We start from the raw sequence: 21,028 nt of genomic DNA on the forward strand, positions 1-21,028 counted from the left end.
ACAGGACAGGTTGTGTTGTTAACAGAAACATGCAATCTCCACAGCAGAATTTATACGTTCTATCCTGCTGCACCACCCCTCACCTGAACGCTCAGGAGATGTCTGTACTGCTGTGACTGAGCAGAGAATCTCTTGCTGCCTCGTTCATGTGAGAAAGGCAAAAGGCGGCTCAAGTTTACTGCACATTTATCCCTTGTTGTGTATAGTTTTATCACATGTTAAAGTCAGTACAATTAAATGGGTTCTCCGAGACCAAGAGGGCCTGATGAGTTTGAGTACCTTTGTTCCTCTCAACTCTACCCAAAAAAGGTTTAACTGTACAATACAGCAGACGGCAAGTCAAATCAAAACAAGGCCACATCACAGGTAAATAAATACAATTTATTGAAAATATTGCATGTAGTCCATCTAAAACAAAGACCAACCGAAGTTGACCACTCAGACTGCAGCCCTCATCACTGGAATGAAAATCAGGTCAGTTTCCAGTTTCCCTCTGAGGTCTGGTTAATTAGCAGGTAATCACCTAGAATGCCATTACAGACGACTTCTAGCATTGTGTTAAAGCATGCATATTTTCAAAATTCCATAAAAGCACGGTCTCGTTTAAAAAAAAAAAAAGTCCATTGCACTTAGCGGAGCCTCGTGATTACATATAGAAGAGAACAAAAGAAGACGACAAAAATAAAACATTAAAATGTCCTTAAACACGGCTTGCATTGCTCTGCGTGGACATATCCCACACACTGTCAACGTCTTGGTCCTAAGTGTTGCATGTAGTGACATCAGCGGTGAAAGAAAGACATTAGAGGCATGTTTAGAGTATTAGCACGTCATATTAAGCACATTAAGAACATAAACAGGCATTCATGTTGCTTTAAATGCTGTGGGAGGGACTACTGGTTCAAAACATGACAGCCAATCAGATGTCCTGATTTCAAATGAATTCATTTCCTGTCTCCTGCTGTTAAAGGAATAAAAGCTTCTCCTCTGCTTGCATCCCTCTGTTGCAGCTCTACTGCGAAATGCATGCAGGTATTGATGTGTTCATATGTGAAACATGATTTGTACTTTTAAGAGAAAATTATATTAACTGTGATCTGAACATTGTTGTATTGCACAAATATTGAAAGACTTTATAGATGAAACAAGCTAATATTTCTTACATGATTCTTGTCTTCTATTAATGCACAACTACTAAAGAAGGGTTGTTGTTTTTTGGGTTTACCACATTTATTTGTACTGATCAACACAAATAGAGAGAAATGCCCTTAAATTCCAGAATCTGTTTTCCTATTTGCTTTCATTCCTTCGATTTAACATAGTCAACAAATTTGTTTCCACTTCTATCTACTTTCATTTCCATATCCAATATGTTGAAACTGTATTCTTCATATTTAGCTTGTCAGTTTGGAGATTAAATAATGCTTTTGTGGGAGTGTTGCCATTTTATTCCAAGATTACGTATTAATCCATGAGTAAAATTCTGAATTAAAAACAAATGTTTAGAGTCACTTTCTGGCAGATTGAGGCGGAACTTTAATCAGACTCTGTCAGGCGAGTGCGACTGATACTATGGCTTGTGTTTGAGTTGTGTCAGAAAAGGTGAATGGCACTTGAAGAATTTAACTGTATTTTTCATACATCTCACAATTCTTCATCATTCGCATTCGAGTCAAATGGAGTTCCCTGTGAAACAATGTATAACGCCCATCCTCAGCTCTACCCCTGCCGGCTCACTCTCCACTGTCCGCCAGTCAACGACTCGGAGGGGCGAGGAGGCGGTGGGGTTTTATATCCTGGCCCGGTCAGACCCCGAGTTTGTTGGCCTGTGTCAGCACCACCTTGAGTACAGGCATGAATGCTGACGTCTCGCTAAAGTTGCTGTTGCTGACGATGTGGGTGTGGATGTTGAGGCCCTCCATGTAGGCTCGGGACTCTATAGTCCTGGCTATGTTGTGTAGTCCTCCTACGATGGCTGGAGAGAGCTGGAGAGAGGAAAAGCAGAAAGTGTCAGTGAAAAGTCAGCGCTCTTCATTTGTAAATAATTCAATAATAACCATCAAAGCATGAGAAATGGCAATGGAAACCTAGAATTATTTGTTAATTGCAGGAGTTTATTCATGTGGATGTCTAATTTTTGTTGCTGCTTCAGAGCTGTGTAACAATAAATACTTATAATACCATGAATTCATCATTAAACACCTGCCCTGGACCAGGAGAAGCAGCAGAACATGTATGGAAGTCATAATAATAATCAATATATTTAAGGTCTGCATCAGTTGTTGGCAACACTAGATTTGGGAGATTTTTCATCCATTTTCTGATCAAATCAGATAAATAAACATGTAAGTGGTCTGGAGTAATGTGGGTTGTTTACACCGGGGTTAGGATTTGTTATTTCGCAGAGAAAAGTTGGACTAATGTATGATTAAAGAGGCAGTGCTGGGTTGAGTATATGAACATTATGTATATTCATTTGGGGTTTGAAATTACTCAGATTACTTCGCCTCCACCACTGAGAGGCACTGTTCTCAGAAGTAGTTTGATTTTAATGATTGAAATTTGTGTTATTTAATTAAGCTTGTGGCAAAATCTGCTACAGTGCTTCTTTTCTCTTTGTATGAGTTTTTGTTTTTGTACATGGTCCCCGACAAATAAATGTAAACTCGACTGAAACTAACTTTGGTCTCTGTGATGTTTAGTTCTGAGGAGCCGTGAACAATGAAGTTGATCTGAGAATCCAAATAATGATGATAATTCCTCTTATTCATGAGGGCCACCATGTCATCTGCACTTGATATCCTAAACTCACATCTCATAGTTACTCAAGTAATAAATTCAGAGATTCAAGATTCATATAAAGCATTTTAAGCCTAAAGAGGTGAATGTTAGACTAAACCACATTTATTCTCCATGTTTTTGTTGTCGACCTCTTTCAGGTCAACCCTGGTACTCACCGTCTGCTCTCTGAGTTTGTCATAAAGTGCTTCCAAACGTTTGTTGGCATCATCGAGCTTCCTCTTGGTTTGCTGTGAGAAGATAAAACAGAATATAGTCAAACATCTAATGATCCACTTTGTTAGAGCAGAGATGAACTCTGTATTTATTTATCCTCGTCAGACAGACTCACAGGGTCGGTGGCTACAGCCAAGCACTTCTGGATGAGCCCCTCGAAGGTGGTCTTCAGGACCACGTGCTCATCGGGGATCGGCTTCTTCATGATCTTTTCAGCAGGAATGGACCGCATAGGCTGAAAGGGAGGAGGAGAATGTAAATAGTGCAAATCCAAAGATAAGGACCTGTTACAGCCGTAAATCAAAGTCTCTCAAGGAACCGTTAAAATAGTTTCAACCAAAAATATTAGCCGAAATTAATTAAACAGATTGGATGGGAAAATACAATGATACACATGTAAGACAGTAAAATTAAACAATGGTAACGCATTACAAACTCTGCAGATTAATACAATAGTTGTAGACGTCCAAACCAGTTCTCTTGGCGTGATGAAAACCTGGTGAGTTTGTAAGGTCTCAACCTTACAATGTAAGGTGCTTTGCAATGCCTTGAGAAACTCAATTGAATTATCACACTAATGATTGTTAACGTGTTCATTTTGAAACCTCATGATCGACAGCTGAGACTCAATTGTGATTGGTTGTGTGTGTGTGTGTGTGTGTTTTTGTGTGTGTATGTGTATGTGAATCGGCAAGAGCTCGATATCGAGTCAATAGCTTGACTCCACGATGACTTGACTACTGTGCAGACTCTGGCTCTAAATATTGTCACTGTGCAAGATGGAGGTACCAGTATTTAGGATATTTTAGCCTCAGTTTTTAAGGGAACCTGAGGCAGCCTCACATTTTCAAAGCTGTATTGTTTACATTCTGTGTACCTGAATAACATCTCCAGTAGGTGCTCCCGGGGCCCCCTCCATACTTGTCTTGGGCATTGCAGGGTTCATGGTTGTCGGGGAGAACTGCTGCTGCTGCTGCTGCTGCTGCGGGTGGTGCTGCTGCTGCTGCTGCTGCTGGCTCATTCCTGAGTAAGGGATCTGGGCACCCTGTGGGCCCTGGAGCATGGCCGCCTGAGGATCAGCACCCAGTGGAGACAGGATGGGAGCAGTGATGGGTGCAGGGGGAGTGTAGTTCTCTGGAACCTGCTGAATTATATAAATTAGTAGATATCACATGAAACATACGCCATCCACTATCTGTCTCTTTCTACAGCTTGGACACATACAGAGAAGAACAACAGTTACAGATATACACTTCTATGACAGAATGCAGTTATATTTAATTTAGGAGACGAACCTTCTTCTTCTTTGTTGCTCTGCTCAGAGCAGGGGGGTCATTCCAGCCGTTCTGAGGCCCTAAAAAACAGAACCAAACAAAATCCTCATGATTCACCCTCTCTCACTCTACCTGTATATATGTGTTAGCAACATTTATGGTTCACGTTAAGCAGTGAAATATTTATTTCAGAAAAGTTGGGACTTTTTCCAAATAAATGTTTCTAGCAAGGTTCAGTTTAAATTATAATCATCACACTGGTGACAACTTCTCTGTTGAGGGTCTACAGAGTCTGAACACACATCTCTCAGCCAACCTGACTCTGTCTTTAGCATCTTTAAAGGGTCACAAGTTTCATCCATATGCCAAATAGCTTCTAGTTATGTTCTGCATACAATTTCAAACATAAATAATGATGTTAAAATTCCAATTGCAGTCATTATGTGTGGTCTGTTTTTGCTAATGTACAGAACGCTGATGACCTCAGTGCTGTTCAGTGATCTCAGGGATGAACATCATCATTATTTATAATAATTTTGTGTTCAGTTTAAATGTTGCAGATAATTTTGAAGCAGAATCTTTAAGTTATAGTCTCATAGACTCAGTTCTGTCTGTGCGCTCTTGTCCTCGTCATTACCTGCCTTTGTCACTGTCTGCATGCTGAAGGGTGCCAGAGAAAATACCAGACTTTAACATTGTTTCATATTAATGCACAATATGAAATTATTATTAATTTGTGTCAAACACAGATGAATAATAATCAATTGATGATTTCTAAAGGAACAGTGTAAATTGATCAACATTGCATTTAAGGAGTACTCACTGTTGTTGCATTGAGGTTGTACTTTAACTTTGAAAGTCGCCCATCCAACATGCTAAATTTTCACAAAATATAGGATCTAATAAATATCCTCGACTTAAAAATAATAATTATATATAGCAAGATGGTTATATTTATAATAATTTAATATTTCAGTTGTATTGCACATGGGTGTACTCAGTTCTGTTGTATATTGTAAATTTAAAAAAAATCTAATTTATCATCACTTAATTGATTCTAATGAAACCTTCTAAAAGTGTGTAAGTATTTGTATGGCAAAATCTCTAGAGTTGTTTTTGATTGAGTTCTGTATCGACTGTGAGAGCAATCAGAGCCATGCGGACCTGTTCCCTGAGAGGCAGGGGTCAGCTCGGGGTCAGGGTCAAGCAGTGTACCTGAGAATCCGCTTGTTGGAGGAGGAGGCATGTACGACACAGGAGATCCTGGCCCGCCATGCTGGAAAGACGCTCCGGAGGACGGAGGAGCAGAGAAAGAGAAAGAGGAGGAGGAGGAGGAGGCGGCAGGGGAAAATAAAGGAGGATGTGAGGGTGGAGAGGAGGACAGGCAGTGGCTGATGGGAGGTTGTCCGGGATAGAAGTGTTGTGCTTGTTGAGAGGGGATCGGCTGAGTGTACTGAGAGAGAAAGCCTGGGGGGTGAGGCGGAGGGGAGTAGGGCTCTGCAGGGGCAGGTGGTAGAGGACCTTGAGAGGAGGAGTATTGAAGAGGCTGATAGACAGGTACCCCCCCAGCTCCAGGTGGATACTGGCTGACCTGAGGGTAAGCTGGGGGTCACACAGGAAACAACAGATGCTGTTAGAGAAAAACTGCTGCATGCTATAATACTGTATCATGCAACAAGAAACATTCCATTAATATAAGTCATAGTGCATGCTACAAAGCTTTTCTTAGCTGGTAAGATACAAAAGACTCAACAGGCAAAGAGCTGAATAGTTATTGAACCAAAATACTGTTGTGTTCTGGTGGTGACTCACAATGAAAACAACAGCACAGAAGATGAGATATCTCAAACATTGTCGACAAGGAAATGTTTGCAAATGTTTTAAAGTCAAGAGAGGAAAGTGTGTGTGCTGCTCATGTGCCACACTCCTATAAATGTGAGGTGGTTGTGGAATTCACACGATCATAGATGGTTTAAATCCTCCTCTGCTCATCTTGTCAAAATAAGATTAGCTACAACTAAATCCACGCGAGGGTGCTGCACCATTCCACTGAGAATAGGTGCTTGTACTTGGTTTCTGTTCTGTCAAAGCTGCACAAGAGGGGAACTCTCTCACTGGACACACACAGTTTACTTAGAGCTCTTTTACTTTGAGACATCCAATGAACTTCTCTCTCCGGAGGGGCTGTAAGTGAGAACACAAATGTGTGAGTGAGATGCTCTGGACTTTCTCAGGAGTTTCTCCAACCAGTCCCCTAGTTAAAATAAACTCTGGAGGAAGCCCAAATGAGACGATTTAGAACACAGCAGGATATCCATCACAAGATTCACTGCGAACGAAAAGGACACTGATGAAGATGTCAAGAGAGTTTTTGGTCTCTTAGTCTGACGCCGGTGTCGATGTATAGATGCTGTATACATGATCTCCGCAGTGGTTTCTATGTTGTTGTGGACGGTTCTGAGTGGAGGATCTCTGCACGTGTGTCTTCTAACTGCATGCTTATAAATTATCTAAAGGACTGAAGTCACATGTTGTCACAGGTAACCCAGAATGGATTGAAAGTAAACAAATTTAGCATTTGCTACGACACAATTGATTGAACTGGCAACATTTTGGTAAATTAGCAACATTAAAAGTGTTGCAGGATTAGCGACTAGCTACAATTACATGCGAAGTATTCGCAAGTGTACATACAACTATCACTGCATTACTTTGAAACTGGTAAACACCTAAAAATGTTATGATTCCCAGGTAACTTCTGGAGCTATAGCTTGTTAAAATCTCATTAGCAATGTATACTTTATAAATGCATAAGAGTCATCACATTTTAAAAATGTCTTCAATTCAAAGTAATACATTGAAAGTTGTCTAGATATCATTAGCTACATTGCAAACAGGAGCTGCTAACAGCACTTTTATGAGACATTAATTTGCAGAAATGTGAAGTAAACTGTGATGTGAACCGTAGACAAAAAAAAAGGTATAAGGTTTAATTTTAGCAGCATATAGTCAGATATTGAAAACCTTTGCTTTTCATTGTCTCACTGTATCTGTGGTCGATACGGTTAGAACAAATAGGTTCAAACAAACTGGTTGTCAATGACCCCGGTGCTAGAGAACGCAGTCTTCTTCAGTGGCCTTTGAAACACTTACGCTGGTACTGTTGGGAGTACATGAAGGCGGAAGCCGGAGGTGCAGCAAAAGCTGTGGAGGAGGCTGGCATCCCGTACATGGAGTTTGGAGGCTCTGCCTGCAAAAAAACAAAGAAGAAAAAGAGAGATCTGAAACCATCCCTCAAAGCAAAGGAGAGAAAATTGTTCACTGAGCTCTGCAAGAGCGGATGAAGCCAGACAGAGTTTGCAAACAGGGCAGAATGTGTGTTAAATCTACCTATTCGGCTTTTTAGTGAGTGACACTCATTCACCTATGAGGAAGTTGAAGCATTTTCACTATAGTTCAGTCATAGTTTGTTTAGTAGCGAGGAACGGCATGCATGTCAGGAGTGGCAGGCAGGTTTAGAGTGTGAAGAGTCATGCAATAAATCACATTAATAATGGAGCAGCAAGTAGAAACACTAAATGGAGTACATGCATCACAGGAGACAGCGGAAACAGGAAACAGGATGTGGGCTGGTGAAAGTGAACGGCATTACAACAGACATAGTGGCCACAGAGGAGTTTAGCATTTCAGGCATTGGTCCTATTATTGACAACAGTTTAGTAATTTGCAGCTGTTAAGGTCGACTGTTTTCAAGCGCATCAGCAGAGGTGGGTGTCGAGGCTGGATGGGTGGTCAGTTCCTGTACCTGTGGCTCTGAGGCGCTGCCTACTTGAGGAGGAGGAGGGATATTGGGGAGGGATGTGGGACTTTGGTTACTCCAGGAGGTGACAGTGGAGGCAGCCCTCATCTGAAGCACACAAGAGAAACACGGCACATACTGATGATGGCCGCGGCGCAAGGGGGGAAAACACCCAACAACAAACGCTACAGCGCACAAGCACTGGACCAGCAAGCACGAGAGAGAAGACATAAGAGGAGCCAGGGTTCAAATAACAGTGATACTGAAAACCAAGTTTGCACATACAGAATTATGTATCTTTCCCTATTCACACATTTATCCTTAATATTTGGCCATCAGTGTGTAATTTAAACCCTGGCGAGAATGGAATTCCAGTAACTGAAGCAACACAATGGAAGACTGCAATGAGCACTTCACCAGACAGACAGGTGGTTAGTGAGAGTGAAGACGGGCTCAGGGAGCGGAGAACAGGGAGCGGAGAACAGGGAGCGGAGCAGCCTGTGTTGAGGCTTAATAAACACCAAACTCAAATCTGTTTGGGTCCTGAAGTGTGGTGTTTAGAGTCTGAAGATAAAAGCTCCCGGGTCTGGATGTATAAACCATACGAACGCTGGTATTTATAACGGAGCAATGTGTGCACTGCACGCACACTACAGAGCAACCAACACATATTTTGTCCAGATATCTGCCAGTGATATTACTGAGAGGAGGTGAGAGATATAACCTTATCGTGAAACAGGTTGTTATACTGATTGTGTTCATTTTTTATCCTATATCTTCACAGCTTTCTGTAAAATGTCGATGACACATTTATAAACCCAAAACCAAAGCCCTTTTAAGATATTGTGTACATTTACATACAAGCCTTAATTTTCTTGTTATTGATTATTATTATTGGTTATACATACATACAAGTTTGTACATGTATCTATTTCATAATGTTATGGTGTGACTCACTCAACTATATAAATAAATCTCCTCCTTCTTTTAATCATTACAGATGTCTAATTGTGGAAGTGGAAATAAGGCCTGTGTGTGTGTTTGGCCAGCTTCCAGTGTCTAAGATGTATAAACAGAATCTTTTGTTTGTGTGGATTCATTAAACATACAACAAAACGATTTGTATGTATCTGGTCCCTAGTTTCAAAATTAAGTTAATGAATAATAGAATTACAAAGGAAACAACTGTGAATAAATAAATAAATAAAAACGTGGATCATTGTGTGAACACTTGTGTGGGACAATGGAAATTCGTGGAACATACGGGCTGGAAATACTGTGGATGGGCAGGTGCAGGCGCAGAGGCAGGTGTGTGCATCGGGACTGGAGCTGCACTGGGCTGAGTGGGCTGAGGCACCATGGTGGGCTGGACCGGGGTAAAGGGCTGGGGGGGCAATGCTGAGTTGTGTTGAGCCTGAGGGGCAGGTTGCTGAGACTGAGCTCTCTGGGTTTGGACAGGAGCTGCAGGAGCCACCACCTGCTGCCCGAGAGCCCGACTGAGGCGGTCACGGAGCTGCTGTATGGCCACCTGCATGGACAAAACATGAGAAGGTGGACATTGGTTAACCTCTGTGTCTCCCGTGAGTGTTTTCAGTAAAAATGCTTTAAAGCAGTAAGAAGTCAAGACTGTTATGTTGAAACAAGTTATTTTCACGCTTTACACAGTTATATCATCTCTACTTTCCCTCTATTGTCGCATAGTGATGTTTCACCTAGTACATCATTCAGGTATTAACAAAAGTAACTGGTGACAGAAAGAAAAAAGTGTATGATGTATCCTGTCACATATGAAAAACATTCACTGGCTTTAGTTGTAATATAGTTTTGTGCTTAAATGTTAATAAACAATGTTTTTTTGTTTATATCATTCATGAATAATAAAAATATTTACTATTTTTTATAGAAATAACTGTTTAACGTACATCATACCATCAGTCTTAAAACCCCTCATATACTCAGTTTGCTATTTTTATCAATAATCATTTATTAATGAAGTAGGATAAGGGTCATAACTTCTTCTTTCTGGGCCGATTGCTTGGACAATCTTTTGAATCTTCTGTCTGTTCTGCCATGGTTACAGTTAATAAGGAATACACATTCTAAATGACATCTTCACTTTGTCTTACTATGTTATACCATAACTTCAACACAACCTTCAACACAAGTACTAATGAACTTATAGATAAACTTGCATAACAGGTTGCTGCACTGCTTCGTACCTGGTTGGTGTTGTCGGGCAGGTAGGAGATGGCGGTGGTCAGACTGCCCTGCGAGGCCAGCAGGTTGGCGTACTGGCTCATCTTCTCGGCCAATAGGATGCCAACAGCAGCGGGATCAGAGCGCTGGGTCTGTTCGACTGCACGACGCAGCACCACCACTTTCTCCACCAGGTCCTGAGTAATGGAAACAGCACATTAGCATGGCTGAAACTGATTTGTGAACTGTCCACTACCTGCTCAGCATCAAACAGCAAGAAGACACAGTAAGTGACCAGCAGGTGAACATTGTGGAGCATTTAGCAGTTTAAGAGTCTGTTATATCCCTTGTTAGTTGGTGGAGACCAAAAACACAAGATAAAGGTTCAATATTGGACTATTTGTAAAGGATCAGAAGCACAACTACGTATTAATGACAGTTTTGTCCTGTAAAGGCCGGCGCATGCTTCGGCAACTGCGTCTGCGGCTTTTCACGCAGCTGTGGCGAAGGACTCGTTGTCATTCATGCTTCTCAAACTGTTGCACGTGTTACAAAGCAATTCCCCGCCAGAACACTAGGCGGAGTAACGCTTTTTGTTGAAGACGGTTAGAGACGCCTTCTTTCCTCTTCGTTGATTGTTTATTTACAAAGCCACGGCGGCTTCTCATAGTCTTTTTCTGGCGGACAAATCCTCCAGTCAGTGACGGGTTATACAAGTGGACATACTTTCTGATCTCTTCTGCCTAACGTTCTTCTATTTGGTCCATATTCTATCTTCTAAATCCTCTGTTGTTTCTGCCGGTATTATGTGGCATGAAACCGGAAATGCGACTCCGGACAGGATGTAGTTAGCAGACCGATCACAGCCTTGAGGGCTGGGTCAGGCTTGCGGAGCTTTGCCGTTTAGTTAGAAAAATTGGGCGACGCACGTAAGCACGTAAGAAGAGATACATAAGCACGTAAGGGGCCCGGACATTATGAAATGTCAACAATATGATTCATTCTATCATCACACCTGGAGAGAGAGGGGACAGTGTCCATCCTGAGCTTTGGTCCAACAAGACACAAGTTTCTCCACGTTGCCGGCACAGATGTAGCACAGGCAGGCCTGGACTCGGAGCTGAGCGACTTCTGCTGCATCCAGTCTGTTCCCAAGAATGTCTGACAAACAGAGAAGGTAAATGTCAACATACATGACCGAGAGACAGTGACATTTAATGAAATGAAAAAAAGGAGGAACTGATGAAACCCAGAACAAAGACACATCGAAGAATGACCCACGGACAACAAACAACCATTTGCATGAAAACTAACCACAGAGGGAAGAGAACTCCTCAGGCTGAGCGTAGGTCATGACGGCAGCTAGAGCTTCTTTCCAGTTCTGCAGGTCGCACGTCTTCAGGATGTCATGCCAGTCTTTCATCACCACTGCACTGATCAGCTGCAGGACAAACACACAGTTATGACACTGGCAATAAATTCTCAACTCTTAAAATGAGTTGCCAAAATGAGTCACTAATCTCTGCACCTTAGAACCGCACGTGCCCATAACTCTCTTACTATATATATTGTTGTTCTATATTGTTGTTTTATGTACAGTGCACCAACCACACCGAGGCAATTTCCTGTATGTGTAAATATATACATGGCAAATAAAATAATTCTGATTCTGATTCTGATACATTTCCCTACTGGCCATTACAAACCTTGGTTATCTTGCTGTGTGCTTTTGTAAAATATTTCTTCTGGGTTTTCTCCAAGAGGTCGGCTCCTCCTGCGATGGCGAGAATGATGCTGTCCGCCATCCGGTTGTCATGGAGACAGAGGTCCACAGCTCCCTCGAAGTCTCCGGTCAGCAGAGCCTGCGTGATCAGCCCGTCTACGTCTTGCAGGGAAACAAAAAGGTTTCAATATTTAACAATAACCAAATATTACAGCCACAGATTTAGTTAAAAAAATTATAATAATCACACTGGCCAATTTTAATTTAATAAATACTATTCTATGTTCATACACACACTATCACTGAAAGTGTTGTTACCTTGACTGATGCTGAGACTGACTCCTCCTGCAGGAGCTGGAGCTGGGACCTCAATGGCCTCCTGAACCAGAGTCTGAACCGGAGCCTGAATCGGAGCTGGGACCTCAATGGCCTCCTGAACCGGAGCCTGAACCGGAGCCTGAACTGGAGCCTGAACTGGAGCTGGGACCTCAGTGGCCTCCTGAACCACAGCCTGAACTGGAGCTGGGACCTCAATGGCCTCCTGAACTGGAGCCTGAACTGGAGCTGGGACCTCAGTGGCCTCCTGAACCGGAGCCTGAACTGGAGCTAGGAACTCAACCGCCTCCTGAACTGGAGCTGGGACCTCAACCGCCTCCTGAACTGGAGCTGGGACCTCAGCCGCCTCCTGAACTGGAGCTGGGACCTCAGCCGCCTCCTGAACTGGAGCAAGGACATCAGCCGCCTCCTGAACTGGAGCGGGGACCTCAACCGCCTCCTGAACTGGAACTGGGGTCTCAACTGGAATGTCCTCCTCCGCTTCCACTGATGCTGTCGTCTCCTGAAAAAATAGAGAAACTTTAATTGATGTTTCATATTATTATTTTTATTTGTTTTTTGTTTTTCCCCCTGTGCTACAGAGTATTGAACAGTTTTCAAGGGCTAGACTCTATGGTCATGCTAGGTGCTCTGCCAGGCCTGTAATTAGATTTAACCAATCATTTAATGTGTTAGAATGCAAAGATTTGTTAGACTGGTGGGAATGTGATTACCTCATCTACAAAGAATGTTATGTTTTAATCAGCCTATGCTTCAATGTTAGGTAGCAGCAATACACAAAAACTCTGGACAGACGACCATGCAACTTGGTGGAAGGATGTTGAATGGGTCAGGGAAGATTCAATTTCGGTAAGGATCTAGATCCAGGATATTTTTTCTTTTCTTTCACATTGCAAGAAAGGGCATTTTTCCACATTCCCACTGTTTTCCCAGAGAATAATTCCTGCAAGTACATGAAGGCAGGTGACTGATATCTATGAGTGTGTGCACTTTGCTGCAGCTTGATTGAATTTAGAAGTCAGGGCTTTAGCAAAGTGATTATAATTCATCATTAAGGGGAAATGTCTGTACATATAAGATGGCATGTATGAAAATGCAACATGATGACATAATACCTCATCTAAGGGGATCTCCTCCTCCTCCACCTCCATCTCCTGCAACACCACCTCCTTCCCGTTCTCAGCGTCTCCCAGTGGGAGAACCTGTTCAACAATTTCTTCTGGTTCATCAGTGAGAAGATCTTCCTCTAAATCTTCTACTCCTTCTGGATTTTCACCCTCTGCTTCAAGAGTGGAATCCAGTTCAAGTGTGGCAGCCGGCTGAAGGTTTGCTGCAGCGATCATGTCGAACACTGACTCCGGAGTGTCTGCAGACTGCATGAGGCTGAGGTCTGGTAAAGGCTGCAGGCTGACTGGAGCAGGCACCTCCACCTGAACAGGAGCTTGTGCCTATTTCAAATAGTAGTATGGTGATAAAGTCAAGTTACTTCTGGACTCCTGAGATACCAGCCCAGTCAAATACAAGTAGAAATACTCATATTTTCTGATTATTTTCAAAGTAAATGTTTTCACAAGGATATGTTTGTAAGATAATTCTGAAATTAACATAAAACTCAGTTGAGAAAAATGATTTGCAAGTGAGGAGTTTGTGCAGCAAGGTTAGATCAGGTTGGCACAGTGTGGGATCAGCTTGCTGTGACCTGACTTGGTTTTCATTTTGTGGGTAATAACAGCTCAGTCCACTCTCTGGTCCACATTAACATGATGAGATGGGGCTCTAGGTAGAGGCTATTTTTAGGTAGTCCCCGAAGTAAAATTTTGTCCAGCAAAAGGCCCAGGAAACCTCTAACAGAAGAAAGATGGGCACTACTAACTCGGGAGTTCTTTGAGGTAAGTGGTGGAACGTAAATGTGAAAAGATGATAAGTTTACACCTCAGGGAAGGAACAGTTCATGTGTAAGAGAGGAGAGTGAAATGTGTGTGACATTGTCTCTGCACTTTATTCCAGCTTCCTCTGACTTGTGACACTTCCTCATTTAAAAACTGTAAGACAGATACTTAACAACAATTCAGCTAAAAAATGTGGCTCCAATTACTGCCAATAGCACCAAATTGTTGGATATAAAGCAATAACTTTGCGGCTCCTAAAATGTCAAACTATTCCTTTAAAATACCAGCAATTAATTGAACTAAAACTAAAAAAAACTCACCTTAGGAGGATCAGCAGGTTTTTCCTCTAGTGCTGCTGAAATCTGAAAACAAATTCAGATTTGTCAGGAGATGTACTCAAACGGAAACACTGGATTAAAGTATGACAAAGAATGTATTTTGAAAAAATATAAATACCATCATAATTGTTGAACACTAGCCAAGAAAACGTCTCACCTTTAGGGCCAACTCCTCTTTGTTGTAACCCAGAAGTTCCAGGAACTTGCTGCGGATATCATTTTCAAAATTAGCCTGAAAATAGAAACAAGAGTTTATGTTAAAAAAACAACAATGTACATTTCTGAGTTGACTTTCATTTCTAGGAGAGGGTTCTTTCGTATTTTCATACCTTGAGGAAAGACCAAATTGTCTTTTCAAACTCATTTGCAGCTGCATCGATCTTTTCCTGGCAGAAGTCCACAAAGCTGCCGGAGCTCAGAGTGGCCTGCAGCTGATCTGAGCGCTTCAAAAAGGCTGTTTCTGTAACAACCTGACTGACGTGTACAACGTGGGAAGCGGGCTGCTGCAGCTGCTGAGGGTTCGGCTTTGGGTTCTCCAAAGATACCAGCTTTCCACCAAACTGCGAGTAACCAAATAAAACCACAAGAATGTAAGTGGGTCACATAGCAAAATATCAACACTTATCCTGATGTAAGGCAAGAGAAACAGGACTCACAGCGAACGAGGCCCCAACAGGTCTGCGGATCCATTTGGGTGGTTTCTTCAGGGGGTTTACTACAGCTGGAGGGGCAGTGGTCTGGGGCAGCTGAAGCGGAGGCAACGTTTGTCCGGTCCCAAAAGGATCCATGTTCCCAAATGAGGTGCTTATCTGTAACAGTCAAGTTAGAGACAACGTAAAATGACTTGATGAAATGTTGATGGAATCAGAGGTGGGTTGGATTAGAAGAATCCAAGCATCAGCATCTAAAAAACACTCAAAACAAAACAAAAACATGTGATCTCCCCAGCAGATTTATACATTATACTGGACTTCTCTGTAACACATTTGAGTTGAGAATCTCCTGCTGTACTGTTTATGTGTGGAAGGAAAACTCAGGAGAAAGTTTGGAGGTAATTCTGTGGCAATCTCTGGAGGTCATGTCTGAAAATGGATTATGTCTGTCATCTCCTCAGATAATTGTATAATACACCTTTTTCCATTGAAATATTGTTAAGGTTCTATTATACAAATCATCAGACACAAACTGCCTCATATTCATCTCAGTTTATAGCAGACATATTTTTGACTGACGAGACTGACTCTTACCTGGTCAGTGTCTCTCGTGCTCTGCGCCTGGTTGCTGCCTCCCATGATGGAGTAGATGTCGATGTGTCCGCTGAAGCTGGCAGCCGACAGCACCGCAGGGTTCCTGGGGCACCACTGGATGTCGAAGCACCACTGGCTGCTTGTGGGCAACTCGTACAGCACCTGCATATTACAGCAGGATGTTTGTTAAAGAGGACAACAGCAGGACAGTCTTAGTCAAGCTGCATCAATTACATCGATAACCTACGTTATGTATTAAAGACATTTGCAGTAAACTTTTACCTCGGCTGTGTTTGGATTCCAGCACAGGATCCTGTTGTCCTTCCCACAGCTCAGGAGCAACTCCGGATCAGCCAAGCTCCAGGCGATGGACAGGACACCTCTGCACAAAAAGACCAGCACTGTTACAACTTCAAACAGACCAGGACTGTAGAGAAACACGCTGCCAATATTTTATATTTTTTCATTGTTAAGAAATCCCATTAAAATGTGTTTTGTGTGATAGTCGGCATCTTAATACTCTGATATATTCAGTCTTTCAGTGGAACAAGTTTAATATGTTCAACTGGAGATACATTCTTTTGAAACGCAGTCACAAATAGAACATTTAAAGGTTTTTCAAAAAGTTCAGTAATTTCCTTCAACAGCTGCCTACTGGAGCCTTTCCTTTTGTGCTCTACTGGGAAAACGGGGCAGAGAGATAATAATCCCCGTGTGTAGAATGAAGGAATACGTCAACTGGTGTAATTATGTGGCTCACTCAAAAGGTTTTTGAACACCAATGGCGCTTCACAGCACAGAAGAATAAGATTCCTCATTATTGTCATTTTATGGGATGCTGACAATAACAAAAATATTAAATATCACCAGGGTTATCGTTAAATACTGTAAAGGATAGATGAAAGCTTGCTGTGCTGCTTAGTGTGCACAATCATAGATTGTTTACCGTGTGTGATTCTCTAAAATCTTGAGAGGAGAGGTAGCAAAACGTAAGTCCCACATCTGGATTACCGGCATCCGATCGTCTTCCGAGGCCAAGACCAGCTGAGTGGCTACTTCTGGGTTCCAGGCCAGTCCGGAGCAGTGCATCTACGAACAAAGACATGCACATAAACAGTTTTGAGTATTCAGTGCCTCTGGATGTGAGAAAACATGATTAAATTTGACTGGAAAAAGACCAACGTACTCTGTTGCTGTGGTCGCTGACTTTAATAATGAGGTCGTTTTTGCGGAGGTCCCACACTGAGGCTCGGCCACTCGGGCTGGCAGAGGCCAGGATGTGTTGGACCTGTTGGTTCCACGACACGCAGCTGATGTCCTCCAAAGGCTGTAAGACAAAACCATGAGCTTTTGTTCTAAAGAACTTTTCTGTCACCAGAAGGGCTGAGAGTGTAGCTGATTTACAAGATCTACCTGTGTTTTAGGTCCGGGAGTCATTGGAGAACCAAAGGTATTCATGTCCCAGATGTAGATCTCAGACTCATTCCCACCTGATGCAAACAGGTTTGTCTGCAACAAACAGAAAACAAAGCGCAACATGAGTAACAGCAGTTTTAAACACAGTGAATGTTAAATTCAGCGTCACATGATGAAGTGGATCATACTTGGAACGGGTTGACGTCGAGAGCTCTCACTGGCCCCGTGTGTCTGTCACTCTCAGCAATGATCACGTCGCTCTCTCCAGCCATGATCTTTGCAGGGTCATACAGGATGACGTTGCCATTCTCACTTCCGGCGATAAGGACGCCAGATGGGTGAGCGTCGGAGTCCATCCCATAGGGACCCCACACCAATTTGTGGTACCTGCAGGGAGAAGAAAAAAAACATGAACAGACAGAAATTTCAAAGAAACAGGGGACTAGTAATTCTTTGGTTTCAGGTTACAGAAATCTCAATAGATTCTCAAATGATAAAAACAGACGACAAAAGGAGTGTAGTCAGTGGTGATTAATACCTGTGAGTGGAGGAGAAGCTGCCACATGACTTCATGTCCAGTGACCGCTCAGCCAAGTCCAGCTCGAAAAACTCCAAGGAGGCATTGGTGCTGAAGGAGGCATCTAGCTGTTGGGCTGATGTTCCTGCAGAGAGACAGAGCACATTTAATGAAGAGCTGCAGTGGTCAGTCGAAAAATCACTTAAATAATCAACAGAAAATTGGTTGGCTCTTATTACAATAATCAATTACGACAATTTCAAGCAAACACAAACTTTTGACACAAACATTTACTGAATTGTGAGAGTCTCTGTAATATTCTTGATGACATGACTACTCGCAGCCTATAATAGTTAATACAACTAATTTGCAATAACACAACTAAAAACTTCTATTCTGAAGCTTTTATTCTGAAGTTAGAGAGGGGCACCATAGGGATCTATTAGCAGATATCGAATATAATATAATCCTAGTGATGTTTTCCCAAGTGTGTTTCATCTAAAAAAATGTAATGGTTGTTTTCTTTAGCCTACAATGGCCCTTTTATGTTGATATACCTTATATTTTCTTCAGGAGTGGGTCCTCTCTTTGGACGCTGCCATTTTCTACAGTAGCCCAGGCTGGAGAAACTAAACACCTTTTGAGTTTTTATGACAACTGAGGGCGGCCACAGTTGTTTTTTTCATGTTTGGAAGGGGAGGGTGATGTGATGGGGATTCAGCTGGGAATGCAACATCACCAGTAGATGTCACTAAATTCTACACACTGAACCTTTGATTTTACAAGTCAGTTCCAAATTTTCTCCTCACGATGCTAATTAAATACTCCCCTAGCTTTACATAAGGACCACATGGGAATTGAATCTTTGACTTGAATGATAAGACAATTGAAGAAAGTGCTCTGATAATTTAGTTTAAAAAATAAAGCAAACATTTTAAATGTGAGGGCTTTGCTTTGCCATACGTATTTATAAACTGAAGGTTTTCACCCTGTTATTCGGGGTAAATAACAAGCGTTTTCATTATTTTCATATCGTCGAACTCAAATGTACACAAATATAAATAATAACATTCTATTGTTAAAATCAAAGAAAATAAATATCTGATTAACCAATAATGAAAGTACATGTCTGTTGCAGTCCTAAACTTTTTGGTGTTATCCTTAAAAACATTGTAGTTTTGCTGTCCTCCATCTCCTAGGATCAAATAACCTAAATACATTTAAAGTTGAAAATCATTTTCTTTGTTGCTGTCATTTCCCAGTGAAAAGTCGAACAAATAAAACTGGGAAAATCAGTTGAGTGAAAGCAGCCGCATGAATGGCTAGAAGAATTACATAATGTACTGTCAGAACACCCGGCTGTAACAGCAGCAACAGCAGCGGCAGCAGGCCTGTGCCGGTGTTTGCTGCATGCTCCTACCTGTAGCCAGGTAGACAGGGTGGTGCTGAGCAGGACTCCAGCTCTGGATGGCCGTGCGGTTGATCTCTTTGAGTTTCATCCTGAAGTGGAAAAGGTGCAGACTGTAAATGACTGTGCAGTCATTCCTGGAGTAATCACAATGAATCATAATCTGGTATTTTATGTGGCTTCTGGGAGAATCGCCGCAGATGACGGAGCATACAATATTTCTAGAGCCTTGACTATTGGGTTTTAGCATATGTTCACTTCTTTTCAAGTCTGACTTAATACAACCCTTACATGCACACATATGTTTAACATAGTCTTCTATTTTTAGTATTTTCTTATGATGCCTTTAAGAGTTGTCATGTATGATCGTTGAATTGCCTAACTGTTGAAATGTACTATTCAAATAGACTTGCCTTGCATAGCATTGACAGATTTGTAGGGTATCTGCAGTTGTTATTGTCTATATATGAATGTATGATAATGGGTGAATGTGACTTATACTGTTGTGTTTTGAGTGGTAAATGAGACTGGACACGCTCTATGTATAAATACAGCCCATTTAACATTAAACATGGGCTGTGGAAAGATCCCTTCTTAATCTGATTCCACTTTAAGTGATCTGGATCTGTGCTTTGCTGAGTTTGTTAAATCAAGACAATATCTTTACAGTCTTTAAAGATTTTTTTAATCCCTCTTTGTTTCTCTATCCCTCCATAACAAGACTGTAACTGATTGAAATAGTATTTTACACATAACAAATGCAAAATATAGTCCCAAATCATTTGAGTTGAAATCCCATTGGGAACTATCTCATTCAATGTACACATGCCAGTTGTATGTTTATATTTACTTGAAATAATGTGAATCTACAATTTAAAGGTAAGATGAGGCAAATACATACCAGTTAAGTCATAAGGTAATAGTAGTTATAGTATTACATGAATTGGACATGTTATTAACATAGAATGTGTCTTTTATCTAAAAATGTAAAGTATTCTGCTGTCATAAATACAAAAGTTGGTTTTATGGGTAATATTTCACTGTAGAGCTGAACAGTGGAATGATATTAAAAGTCTATCCATGAAAATCAGTTGAAATAATAACACCTATAGCTATTTATTGAGCGCTCTGTAAAATAAACCGTAATGCCTCATCACACGTGACCTGCAGAGATAGGGGGTTTAACCAAGTGAAAAATAGCTCATTAAATAAAGGAAAGAGGTCTGCAGCACTGAAAATGTACACTGCTCAAATCAGGAATCAAAACACCTTCTACCATTGCTGTTTTGTAAATTAAATGTAAGTCTTTAAATTACACTCTAGTGCTGTTTAACAACCCAGACCAGTGTTTTTAATCCCTTTAGGACCTGTACGAACCCAGGACGTTGTAAATGTATCAACTACCTCTACAGAGATTGAGTCCTGAGTGTTGCGTTCAAATACAGTCAGTTAGCACGAAGCTAATATTCTCAGTAGCAGTGGAAATGCATAGTAATTTGTTGTCACTTTTTGTACCTGGTACTTTGTGTACTAGTACATGCCTAGGCTGATACATACTATAGTAGCCTGTTAGCTGCCTGTGCAAAACACCACAGTGAGCACAGATACACACACACAGATCTCCGTACTTCATTGAAGCAGCTTACCTTAACTTCTGTGCTCCGTCTTACACGAACAGACATAAAACACGTTGACAAACACACGCAGTTCCTCTTTTAGAACCTGCTCAGGGTTTAATGGCTGAGAGAACACCAGGAGAGGAGGCTACCGGGTCCCGGCGTCGGTCTGCAAGATTTCCACGTCCCCACTGGTGTCCATCAACGTGGCACTACCCGGAGCAACCACTCCTCCACAAGCGAAGAAGAACGAC

At 41.7% G+C, this 21,028-nt stretch overlaps 1 protein-coding gene across 6 annotated transcripts; it reads right to left on the reverse strand.

Annotated features, from left to right (window-relative positions):
* Positions 1-367: 367 nt before the first annotated feature.
* sec31a (SEC31 homolog A, COPII coat complex component) lies at positions 368-21,005 on the reverse strand. Of its 6 annotated transcripts, none has more exons than XM_053411445.1 (28): positions 20,805-21,005; positions 19,171-19,250; positions 17,772-17,895; positions 17,422-17,620; positions 17,231-17,326; positions 17,004-17,144; positions 16,764-16,906; positions 16,100-16,199; positions 15,818-15,979; positions 15,227-15,379; positions 14,900-15,130; positions 14,728-14,802; positions 14,553-14,594; positions 13,459-13,791; positions 12,326-12,845; positions 11,991-12,169; positions 11,599-11,725; positions 11,300-11,445; positions 10,308-10,481; positions 9,353-9,616; positions 8,095-8,196; positions 7,443-7,539; positions 5,505-5,891; positions 4,311-4,369; positions 3,893-4,156; positions 3,131-3,250; positions 2,958-3,029; positions 368-1,985 (listed from the first exon to the last, which is right to left on the reverse strand). In XM_053411445.1, exons 2-28 carry the CDS (start codon positions 19,247-19,249, stop codon positions 1,806-1,808), a joined length of 4,569 nt encoding a protein of 1,522 aa, XP_053267420.1. In that variant the 5' UTR covers position 19,250; positions 20,805-21,005; the 3' UTR covers positions 368-1,805. The 6 variants fall into 6 exon arrangements, with proteins under 6 accessions (XP_053267420.1, XP_053267419.1, XP_053267421.1 ...); XM_053411444.1 differs by having other exon boundaries at positions 3,893-4,159; XM_053411446.1 differs by lacking the exon at positions 8,095-8,196 and having other exon boundaries at positions 3,893-4,159.
* Positions 21,006-21,028: the final 23 nt, after the last annotated feature.

The sequence above is a fragment of the Pleuronectes platessa genome, chromosome 19, assembly GCF_947347685.1.
Source record: "Pleuronectes platessa chromosome 19, fPlePla1.1, whole genome shotgun sequence".
Lineage (NCBI taxonomy): Eukaryota > Metazoa > Chordata > Actinopteri > Pleuronectiformes > Pleuronectidae > Pleuronectes > Pleuronectes platessa.

Excerpts from the sequence above, each read along its gene's own strand:
- sec31a (XM_053411444.1), bottom strand. The coding sequence starts at position 19,249 with ATGAAACTCAAAGAGATCAACCGCACGGCCATCCAGAGCTGGAGTCCT. Across the intron at positions 17,327-17,421 it reads TCGACGTCAACCCGTTCCAA|ACAAACCTGTTTGCATCAGG; the intron begins GTATGATCCACT and ends TGTTTGTTGCAG. Across the intron at positions 11,446-11,598 it reads GGAGTTCTCTTCCCTCTGTG|ACATTCTTGGGAACAGACTG; the intron begins GTTAGTTTTCAT and ends TCTGTTTGTCAG.